Consider the following 12,321-nt stretch of genomic DNA (forward strand, 5'->3'; position numbering starts at 1 on the left):
ATCTTTCTGGATTTACAGACTGGCAGGGGCGTGTTGTGATTCCTCACCAGCCAGTGGATCCGGCAGCTGAGTCTGAGGAATCAGATGATGAAGAGGAGGGGCCTGGAGTGACATTAAGAGTCAGAGGAAGGCTCTGAGGAGCTCCAAGACTTACAGCTGGACGAGGAGCCTGGTCCCTCTACTTGCACTCAGGCTGAGACACAGCTGTGCTGGGAGTCTGAGTTGAACAGTGATGAAGAACAGTTGGAACAAATCCTGGATGCATGAAAGCACAGGCAAGAGAAGCGAGTAGGACAGAGGAATGCAATGGGGCGGCTCCAAAGGCAAAGGAGAAGGCATTAGGAAGCCACGCCTGGGCTGAATTATAAAAGGGAAGGTGTGGGAGTTGCTGATTGCCGAAGACAACTGTTCGTGTTGAGGATCGAGTTTCTGTGGACTGTGTTTGTTTGCCTTGGACATTGACTCAGGTTTGTGAATAATAAGGGGTTGTTTTTTTTCTTGCAGTTCCTGCCTGCTTGTTGGAAGAGGGGTTTCTCCTTGTGAGCATAACAAGGACTCACGTAGGCTGGGACAGTACAGGGGGAGAGAGGATGGTTCTGCATGCCTGCTGCTTGCGTAGGTGTGTGTGTGTGCACGTGCTTGCCCCCCCCTTCCGTGGCCCGGTTCCAAACTGCTCAAGTCCTGGCAATGGACCACAGGCAGGGGGTTGGGGACCCCTGTTCCAGGAGAGCTATATTCAAGAGTCTCTCATAGACTCTCAATTTTATTGATCCCATACAAGATGGGGAAGAGAGCCTTACCGCTAGGTCCCGATTGCGTAGTCCTCCGCTCGTGTTGATTATATAGTGATTGTTGTTCTGACTATCCTGTAATGGAATAAATATTCTGTTGTTAACAATGGGTTCCCTCATTTTAATTTTTTTAAAAAATCTCTCCTGATTTGTAGCTACAGCAATCTCAGTTCAAGTACCTATGTTTACAAACTACATTACATGAAGTAATTGGTCTCGGGAGGTCCATAAATTATGGTCCACAAAATTAAGATGGCAGCCACGTGAAAAAGGGGCAGAACGTGACACATTGTCACCCCATTTGGACTTTTTTTTCATTGTACCCTACAAATACTCATGTTTTAGTCCATGGTCGTAGAAATCTGCAGGAAGCAGGCCGTGAAGGAATAATTCAGTGGTTGTGAGAAGAGGCAACCTAGCCCACAAATGAGGGTGGTGAGAAGGTGTTGGAATGCATTGTTGGAATGTATTTTTGTGCAACAACTACGGTAGTATTCAGCCAGTAGATGGCAGTGTTTACAAGTTTGGATCTATGGTATATACCAGGGGTCAGCAACCTGAAACGGTGAAAGAGCCACTCGGAACCGGTTCCCTCACAAAAGGAAAAACTGGGAGCCGCAAAAAATGTGTGCACATGCGCGTACATGCACGCATGCGCAGAACAGGGTTTGACTGAAGAGTGGAGCCAAGGCGAGATATGCACGTACCCTGCATATTTGAATTGATTGGTTGAACTTTGTTAGTTCCACTTTTTTTTTTTTGGACTGCACATGGCAGAGGACTGGGAGCCGCAGGAGACGACTGAAAGAGCCGCATGCAGCTCCGGAGCCGCGGGTTGCAGACCTGTGGTATATACTCTATGTTCTTTTGTCATCAGTAGTGTTTCCTGCTTCCTGTTACAGTTAAGCAGTTAAGCAGTAAAGCACATGGTGACTGTACGCTTTGTTTTGAGCTATGGTGGTAGATATAAACAGAATTTCTAACAAAAGGAAACATTTAAAGAAGACACTGCTGCTTTGATTGGCTTGCTTTAACACTGCCTGGGAATTGACTCTTACAATTTTCAAGATTGTACTTTCAATCCCAGCTAGCATTAAAGGGGCCTTTCTGAAATCTGAGTGGTTCTATTTTGCAAGCTATCTGGGGCTTGACAATAGCTGAATGCCAATATTAATGCTATTTCCACCCAAACTAACAGTAGAAACATACATACTACTACAATTCAGGTAGTTCTCGATTTACAGCCATTCATTTAGTGACCGTTCGAAGTTGCAACGGCACTGAGAAAAGTGGCTTATGAGCATTCTTCACACTTATGACCACTGCACTATCCTCGTGGTCATGTGAACTAAACTTGGAGGCTTCTCAACTGGTTCATATATATGATGGTGGCTGTGTCCCCGGGTAATGTAAACACCTGCCATCTTCTGACAAGCAAAGTCAATTGGGAAACCAGATTCAATTAATAAGTGTGTTATGGCTGCAGGACTTGGGTTTGGCTAGTCTAAAGAAAAGAAGAAATAGGGGAGACACGATAGCAGAGTTCCAGTATCTGAGGGGTTAACCACCAAGAAGAGGGGGTCACGCTATTCAGCAAAGCACCAGAGGGCAGGACAAGAAAAAATGGTTGGAAAATGATCAAAGAGAGAAGCGACCTGGAATTAAGGAGAAACTTCCTGACAGTGAGGACAATTAAACCAATGGAACAGCTTGCCTCCAGAAATCGTGGGCGTTCCATCATTGGAGGCTTTTAAGAAGAGACTAGACAGTCACTTGTCTGAGATGGTATAGGTTCTCCCGCTTGAGCAGGGGGCTGGACTAGAAGACCTCAAAGGTCCCTTTCAGATTCTATTCTATTCTATTCTATTCTATTCTATTCTATTCTATTCTATTCTATTCTATTCTATTCTATTCTATTCTATTCTATTCTATTCTATTATTCTATTCTATTCTTCATTCCTCTATTCTATTCTATTCTATTCTATTCTATTCTATTCTATTCTATTCTATTCTATTCTATTCTATTCTATTCTATTCTATTCACTTAACTGCAGTGATTCTCTTAACAGATATGGCAAGAAACGTCGTAAAATGAGGCAAAGCTGACTTAAATGTCTTGTTTAGCAACAGAAATGTGGAGCTCCATTGTGGTCATAAGTCAAGAAGTAGCTGTAAAATTTTAGAAGCCTAAGTGGAACATGGCTATGGAGATTCTCAGTCATCCAGGTCATAGTTATCCCAAAGGTGCTTTTTGGACAGAGAGGACCACTGGTTTGAAAGAGGGATCAAAGAGGCCATCTACGGTAGGTCAAAACCGAACAGTCCTCTCTCAACAGAGGGGGATCCGACATCATCTATCTCCTGTCCACAACACAGTCCTTTCAACTGTTCCAAGAAGGCTCCACACCCATTTGCACGACTCAGGTGACCCTGAGGATACAGGTAAGCCTCCAGGTGACCTCAACGGCTCTCTAAAAGAAGGCAAATGACCAGCCGTCTGCAAGGAGTATAAATCCTTCTGTTCCCCACCATCCAGTCAGAGCTAAAGAAGCTTCTAGGATGAGAAGCGAAACGTCTTCAGAGAAAAACAAGGAAGTCCAGTGGCCTCTTGAAAAAAGCACCTTTGGGATATCCAAGCGGTAAAGGGAAACCCCGATACGTTCTCGTCACCATGAAAATTTTGGGTGGCCAAGTTCCAGTCCTCCTTCAATGACGTTTTTCCTTTTGCATTCCGAAAATGCCGGGATCCAAGTTCTGCTTTTGAACTATACGGACGAAGAGTCTCACCGTAATGGCTTCCAATTTTGACGAGCGGGGGATTGCGTCCTTCTTCATCAATATGGATAAAATGGCGTCGTGAATGGTCAGAAAAAATATGGATGGCTTAATTTCGTCATCGAAAAATCCACATCTCTGTAGCTTCTTCAGGAGACCCTCTTGGTATGTGTGCGTAGGGGGAAATTGGGGGGGGGGAAAGGGGAAGGGAAAAGAAAGATGGAAGAGGGGGAAAAAACCATAATTACAGGCCTAGAAAATGTTGTGACTGATTTTTAAACAATACAGGTAGTCCTCGACTCACAACAATTCATTTAGTGACTGTTTGAAGTTGCAACGGTACTGGAAAAAGTGACTTGTGACCGTTTTTCACACTTTGTGACCATTGCACCATCCCTGTGGTCACATGATCAAAATTCAGAGGCTTGGCAACTGATTTGTATTTATGACGGTTGCCGTGACCCAGGCTCATGTGATCTGACAGGCAGATTTCACTTAACCGTGTTACTAACTTAACAACTGTGGCAAGAAAGGTCATAACATGGGGCAAAAACTCACTTAACCACTGTTTTGTCTAGCCACAGAAATTTTGTACTCATGTGGTCATAAATGGAGGACTATCGGCATCATTTAATTTGTTCCATGTATTTACTTTTGTGTTCAGTATCACATTTGCAGGAAAGCAGTTTCTGTGGAGCAGCTATCACAAGAGATCGATGGAACGTTAAGGTGCTTCCAAAGTGAAATAGGCAGAATGCATAGATGCAGTCATTATGAAGCTTTATTCATCGACAGGTTATATAAAAGAGCTATATGGCATGGAAGCATCCATGCTTGTAAGATAGAAGATAGATAGGAAGAGAAGCAGAGCTAGAACAAAGAAGCAGCCCCTGGGCAGAGGTATTTATGGGGGGTCTCGGCCCCTCCCTAGCCATAAAACTCTCTCGCCAATGGGGCTGCTGCAGGGGAGCAAAGAAGCCTCTTTGCTCCATCTGATGACCTATTTGGGGAACTGCCATGGCTGGCACAAAACATGTAACAATTCCCCTTCTTGCCAGCCAATGACAGGGACCAGTGAATGTGTGTGAGGGGCAAGCAGGTGTCATAGACATGTATAAAAACATTCAGAAGGCCAAACACAAACGCTTACACAGAAGGTTGTGCCGGTCAATGGGAAGAGGTTTGGTGAACAGATCAGCTATCTGGTCAACTGTGTTACAGTGCTCTACACGTATAAAACCCTCTTTGACAAGCTGTCTGACATTTTTATAGCGTATGTCTATGTGGCGAGATCTAGAGCCTACTGCATAAGCCTCCGAGATTGCAATGGCAGCTGTGTTGTCCTCTAGAATTTGGATGGGCAGAGGAGGAGCTGCCCAGATACTCGTTATCAGCTCATTGAACCAAGTCAAATCATTGGCCGTGTCTGACAGGCTGGCATATTCAGCCTCGGCCGTGGAGCAAGAAACAAATTTTTGCTGCCTAACATGCCAATGTATTGGGCAGCCATTTAGCAATATGAGGATACCAGAAGTGCTCCGCCTACTTTTGGTGTCGCCAGCCCAGTCTGCGTCTGAGTAAGCAGAGAGCTGGGCCGTCTCCCCCTTCTCTGGTTCCAGCACAAGGAGGGCATCGGTCGTGCCCCTGAGGTACCTAAGTACCCTCTTAACAGCAGTCCAGTGGAATTCCTTTGGGTGTTCCACATGCCTGGACAATAGATTTACAGCTAAAGCTATGTCAGGCCTGCTCCAATTGCTGATATATAGCAAGGAGCCAATCACAGATCTGTAAAGCGTGTTATCTGTGAACTCAGGACCGTCCTTGTGAGTATGGTTGTAAAAGTCGCTTTGCATTGGGCTGTGCGTAGGATTAGATTCTGCCATTTTGCATTTGGCCAATAACTCCTCTATCTTTTCTTTTTGAGATAGAGCGAACCCCCCCTTAGTGGCCAAAATATGCACACCCAAGTACTTATCAACCCGCCCCAAAGATTTCAAAGTGAACTTTTCTTCCAGGGCCTTGGCAAATTCATCACACCCTTCCTTGTCAGGTCCTACATATAGTAGGTCATCCACATAAACTAACACCCTTTCTGTGGTACCCTTTGAGTTGCGTGTGAAAACACATTTATCTGCACGGGATGCAGTGAAACCAACTCGTTCTAAACTTTTTCTAAGGCAGTCATACCATAGTTTCCCTGACTGTTTGAGACCATATAACCCTTTGTGAAGTAACCATGTATTTTCCCCTTCTTGCTGGTAGCCAGGAGGGGCCTTCACGTAGATCTGCCGGTCCAATTTGGCGTGGAGGTAAGCCGTCTGGATGTCGAATTGGAAGACTTCCTCCCCCAGAGCAGCTGCAGTCACGAGGGCGGTCTTGACGCTCTCTGCCCGGACAGTTGGAGAGTATGTCTCGCCATAGTCTTCCATATAGCGTTGGGCGAATCCCTGAGCTACCAAACGGGCCTTATACAGGTAGAGGCCATTGGCAAGTGGTTTTGCCTTGTAAACCCACCTTGTGCCAATGACTTTCCTCTCCTTTGGAGGTTGTCTGAGCGGGGGTGAAAGGCGCGGTAAGAAAATGGCGGATGCCCTTACGCTTTACCCAGTCCTGGAATTTTCGGGACATGAACTCAGCCCCGCGGTCGCTCTGCAGTTGTGCAATCTTGGTTTTATACTGGGTCTCTACAAGGTTGTAGAGTGATTTTATGGCATCAAAAGCTCCAGATTTTTCTGTGAGGATATACACATGGCCGTACCTTGAAAAATCATCAACTGCAGTGAGAAAATACTGACTTTTCCCTAGAGATGGTGTGAAAGGCCCGACCAAATCAACATGAACTAGTTGATATGGGAATTGGGTCTTACGCAGTGATGTTTTTGGGATAGGCGCAGCTTTCCTCTTTGACTTCTTACAGATTGCACAGTCCAGGAATACCTCACAATCTTTGAGCTGGACTCCCTCAGCAAACTCTCCCATCTTTTTAACCACAGGGAAGCTTGCATGACCTAATCTTCGGTGCAAAATATGGGCACACTTATCGTGGAGTGGCTTCCCGACTGACACCCTCTTGGCTTTGGTAGCCTTGAGCGGTGCTTCAGTTGACAGCTGAGGTTGGGATTTCTTATCCACACTGCCTTGCTGTGGGGGCTTGGATGCAACCGCTTCACCTTTGCGGTCATTAAGCAGCCTTGGGGTTGTCTGTGAGGCCCCTTCTAAGGGGGAGAAATATGGCAAATCATTTATGATGGCTATATTTCCAATGACCCTCTGGTCCCGGGTGACATGACCTCCCCCTTTGCGAAATAAAACTTCCACCCCGTCATCGTCACATAACTTGATAATGCTCAACAGGTTGTTGGCAATAGAGGGCGCGTGTAAGACACCTTCAACTTTTCCAAGCCCGGGTAGAGAAACCGTGCCCTCCCCAATAACCAAAGCTTTATCACCGTTGGCCACCTTGACAGATGATTTCATTTTCTTTACTCTTTTAAAACCTTGACTCATATTAGTAATGTGAGATGAAGCTCCAGAGTCCAGTAACCATAAGTCAGTGGAGCTATCAGCTCTTGTGGTGGGGGCACAGGTAGACACAAGATTGTTAGTACTTTTGGCCCCGCCACGGCCCCTTCCTTGTCCCTTGCCCCTACCTTGATTGGGACCACGCTTGGGGCCTTGTTGAAAATGGGGGCAGTCCTTCTTGAGGTGCCCCTCAGAGCCACAGGTGAAACACTTGAGTAGAGCATTAACCCGCTCTGAGTTGCGGTGTCGTGTGCTGGCTGGCTGGCTGGTGACTCTGTTGTATTCTCCCGTATGTCTACGTCTGCTATCTTCGTCAATGAGTCTGCCCTCGAGGTAGGACAGAGGCATGGGTCCATCCCTGCCCCCTTCCAGGGAAATAATAAAATTGTTCCAACTTTTGTCCAGGGAAGCCACAATAACTGCGACCAAGTTCTCTTCAGGTATTCGGTAATTTTTGGACATTAGTTGCGCCCTGAGGGATTTTAATTTTCCAAGATGTTCTGCCATGCTGGCCCCAAACCTGAGTCTTGTGTTGTAAAACTCAGTTGTGAGTCTGGTGAGAGAACCCATGCTCTTGCTGTTGAATAAATTGTATAATAGGCGCAAGGCTGCACAAGCTGTGAGTCCATCTGGAATGCTAGGGAACATATTATCATCGATGGACTCCATCAGAGTGGAAAAAGTCTGTCTATGAAGCCACTCTTCTCGTGAGCTCCACGGGAAAGGTGGTGGGTTCAGGGCCATTTCAAGAATCCCATCCTTCAATAGACATACCTGCAAATTTCTATTCCAACTGTGATAGTTCTCACCCCCAATTTTCAATTTTTCAAAGTTTGGAGGCAACGGGGTGGCAATTAGAAACGTATTATCCCATTCTTGGAGCATTTGGGAGGTTGACATTGAAAAAAATGGTAAAGGTACCCCTCTAGTGGGCGTTGGTGGTACATTTCTCTGATTTTCAGATGGCCCCCCTTCTGGGTTAAAAAGCCCGTACTGGGCATGTCCGGAAAACACGTGATCAGGGGGTGGGCGGAGCCCAAGATTGCCGGCCGGCACTTGGTTTTTAAAATGCTCTGGAAATCCTTCCTGGAGCCCCCCCGGCCCTGGATTGCGTTGAGAAGCCCATCGCTGTTCCTGAAAACCTTGGGGATGGCTAAAGCCGATGCTGGAGGAGGGGGCCAACCCCCCCCCGAAGGCCAAGTAAGGAGAGCGCCTGGGCGGGGGCGAAGGGAAGGCTGGGGGCCCCGGAGAGAGGGTCGGGGGCCTTGGGGGGTAATGAGCAGTCTTATTGCCATCATAGCTCACGAGGGTTTCTGCTGGAGAGAGCCCAGGAGTTTGCATGTTGCTATGGCAGGATGCCAGGGGTTGCTGGGCCTCCAGACTAAGTTGAGGCCTTTCTTTGTTAGAAAATGTGGGCGCACAGGGGGCTGCCATCTTGCTTCCTGTGCCGGGCCATGCGGTCTCCCTGGGCGCAGCCATCTTGTTTCCTGTTGCCCCAGGAAGCTGGAGGTCGCGGTTAGGCAGGGTATTTCGCACCGAAAGCCCTGGGGTCCCGGGGTTACTCAGGGTGGCAGGCGCCATATTGAGGGGCCTCGTGGTGGCTGAGGGGGGGCTTACCCGGCATTCACAGTCCTTCTGCACTGATGTCCTCCGTGGAGAGGCTTGTGGGGTCTCCTGTACTTCAAGGAGTTTTAGAAGCAGTTCCTTGCATTCTGGTGTAGACATTTGATCCACGCGTTGCTTGCGTTGGGCCCGGAGCGCTTCTGCTGCATCTTGACAGTCTTGGGCGGACTGTAAAACTTCCAAGCTTCCCTCTGTGGCGTGCAGAAGGAGGCCATCTGTGCTCTCACCTGGAGCGGGGCTTGCTTCAGGGGCTAGAGCTGTTAATCTTGATTGAAGACTCCTGGTCACAATCTGCGATTTCCGGCCATCCATTTCAGTTTCAAATCTAGGCATTAGCTGCAGGCTTTGGAAGCGTTCCCTTTAACCATCCTCTCTGCTACCAACTTGTAAAGCAGCTTTCACAAGAGATCGATGGAACGTTAAGGTGCTTCCAAAGTGAAATAGGCAGAATGCATAGATGCAGTCATTATGAAGCTTTATTCATCGACAGGTTATATAAAAGAGCTATATGGCATGGAAGCATCCATGCTTGTAAGATAGAAGATAGATAGGAAGAGAAGCAGAGCTAGAACAAAGAAGCAGCCCCTGGGCAGAGGTATTTATGGGGGGTCTCGGCCCCTCCCTAGCCATAAAACTCTCTCGCCAATGGGGCTGCTGCAGGGGAGCAAAGAAGCCTCTTTGCTCCATCTGATGACCTATTTGGGGAACTGCCATGGCTGGCACAAAACATGTAACAGTTTCTAACATTAGGAGTGCAGTTATTTCCTTTTTTTTTTTTAAAAAAAGCAGCTTTTAAAATATAAATATATAAAATATAAATATATATTTTCTTTTGTGTTCGGTATCACATTTGCAGGAATGCGGTTTCTAACATTAGGAGTGCAGTTATTTCCTTTTTTAAAAGCAGCTTTTAAAATATAAATATAGAAAATATAAATATAGAAATATATAAATGTGCATGTGTGTATATGTGTTGGGGTGTGTGTGTGTATATGTGTGTGTATATATATGTGTGTGTGTATACATACATATACACATACATATACAGGTGAAACTCAAAAAATTAGAATATCGTGCAAAAGTTCATTTATTTCAGTAATGCAACTTAAAAGGGGAAACTAATATATTGCTCTGTACCAGCCTGCTACAGGCCCTGCAGCAAAAGCAGGGACAACCCCTTTACAAACGGCAAGAGGCTGGAATAAAGCCTGCCAAATTTATTAACATAAAACAGAGCAAGACAAGACACCAACCATGAAACAGGAGCTATGAAACAGGAACTATCCAAGCGGTTGCCTTCAGCAAATCAGCCCTCCCACACATTCCCCTTAAATACAGTTCAGGGCGTGGCCTCTCTCTGCCTCCTTCCGAGGTGCCCCATTGCCTTCCTCTGTTTACTCCTGATTGACTGCCTCCTGCGTCGGGCGTCCTTGAACAGGGCCAGCTGTGGGTCATCTTCATCCACGCTGTCAGGCTCACACAGCTGGGTCTCCATCGTGACCAGGTGGGAGGGGCCCGGCTGAGGGCTCTGCAGAGCCTCAAGGACATCATCAGCAAGGTCTTCAACACCCCCCCTCCTCCTCCTCTGAGTCGTCCGACCCAACTGCTGAACCCACAGGCTGACCCTGAATCACAACATATATGAGGTAGACTCATTACATGCAAAGCAAGATAGTTCAAGCCCTGATTTCTCATTATTGTGATGATTATGGCGTACAGCTCACGAAAACCCCAAATCCACAATCTCAGAAAATTAGAATATTACATGCAATCAATAAAACAAGGAGTGTGCATGGAACAATATCGGACCTCTGAAAAGTATAAGCATGCATATGTACTCAGTACTTGGTTTGGGCCCTTTTTGCAGCAATTACTGCCTCAATGCAGCGTGGCATGGAAGCTATCAGCCTGTGGCACTGCTGAGGTGTTATGGAAGACCAGGATGCTTCAATAGCGGCCTTCAGCTCTTCTGCATTGTTCGGTCTCATGTCTCTCATCTTTCTCTTGGCAATGCCCTATAGAGTCTCTATGGGGTTCAGGTCAGGCAAGTTTGCTGGCCAATCAAGCAGAGTAATCCCACAGTCATTGAACCAGGATTTGGTGCTTTTGGCAGTGTGGGCAGGTGCCAAGTCCTGCTGGAAAATGAAGTCAGCATCCCCATAAAGCTCGTCTGCGGAAGGAAGCATGAAGTGCTCCAAAATCTCCTGGTAGATGGCTGCGTTGACCCTGGACAATGAAGCACAGTGGACCAACACCAGCAGATGACATGGCTCCCCAAATCAACACAGACTGTGGAAACTTCACACTGGACTTCAAGCATCTTGCAGTGTGCGCCTCTCCATTCTTCCTCCAGACTCTCGGTCCTTGGTTTCCAAATGAGATGCAAAAGTTGCTCTCATCAGAAAAGAGGACTTTGGACCACTGAGCAACAGACCAGGTCTGTTTTTCTTTAGCCCAGGTAAGATGCTTCTGACATTGTTTGTTGTTCAGGAGCGGCTTGACAAGAGGAATAAGACATTTGAAGCCCATGTCCAGGATCCGACTCTGTGTGGTGGCTCTTGATGCACTGACTCCAGCCTCAGTCCTCTCCTTGTGAAAGTCCCCAACACTTTTGAATGGCCTTTTCCTGACAATCCTCTCCAGGCTGCGGTCATCCCTGCTGCTTGTGCACCTTTTTCTTCCACACTTTTCCCTTCCATATAACTTTCTATTAATGTGCTTTGATACAGCACTTTGGGAACATCCACCTTTTGCAATTACCTTTTGAGGCTTTCCCTCCTTATGGAGGGTGTCAATGATGGTTTTCTGCACAACTGTCAGGTCAGCAGTCTTCCCCATGATTGTGATTCCTACTGAACCAGACTGAGAGACCATGTAAAGGCTCAGGAACCCTTTGCAGGTGTTATGGCTTAATTAGCTGATTAGAGTGGGACACTTTGAGCCTAGAATATTGCACCTTTTCACAATATTCTAATTTTTTGAGATTGTGGATTTGGGGTTTTCATGAGCTGTACGCCATAATCATCACAATTATGACAAATCAGGGCTTGAACTATCTTGCTTTGCATGTAATGAGTCTATCTCATATATTAGCTTCCCCTTTTAAGTTGCATTACTGAAATAAATGAACTTTTGCACCATATTCTAATTTTTCGAGTTTCACCTGTATACACACACACACACACACACACACACACATATATATATATATATATATACATGTACACATACACATGCACACACACACACACTAATACACACACACAGAGAGAGTATTGTTTTACATGGGCATCAGTAAAAAGATCAAAACAGTCACTTAGAAAGAGCCTTACCATGTGCGCCCACGATATAAATTTCAACATCAACCCGGATAAATTCTCTCAAAGTCTGTTAAAAAGAGAAATGGGTTATATTTAACTCTAGGCAGACAAAGGCATGTACAATAATTGCAGAATAATAACTATATACAGTGCTTTTTTTGTAAAAGAAAAAGGTGCCGGAACTCACACACGTCATACAACCTGCCTTGCCTACCCTACAAGGTTCCATCCAAAAAAGGTGCCGGAACTCCGTTCTGAGCGTTCTATGAGAAAAAAAAGCCCTGACTATA

General features: G+C 46.2%; 1 protein-coding gene across 1 annotated transcript in view; it reads right to left on the reverse strand.

Moving 5' to 3' along the window:
* Positions 1-3,497: 3,497 nt before the first annotated feature.
* The window catches only part of SLC26A3 (solute carrier family 26 member 3), a gene marked incomplete at both ends in the record, with an annotated part of 32,603 nt that continues 23,779 nt past the window's right edge, over positions 3,498-12,321 (reverse strand). Inside the window, 2 exons of the mRNA XM_083366538.1 lie at positions 3,498-3,727; positions 12,044-12,098. Coding sequence (XP_083222664.1) covers positions 3,498-3,727; positions 12,044-12,098 — 285 coding nt within the window. The remainder of the gene's footprint in view (positions 3,728-12,043; positions 12,099-12,321) is intronic.

This window comes from Vipera ursinii (genome assembly GCF_947247035.1).
Source record: "Vipera ursinii genome assembly, chromosome: 6".
NCBI lineage: Eukaryota > Metazoa > Chordata > Lepidosauria > Squamata > Viperidae > Vipera > Vipera ursinii.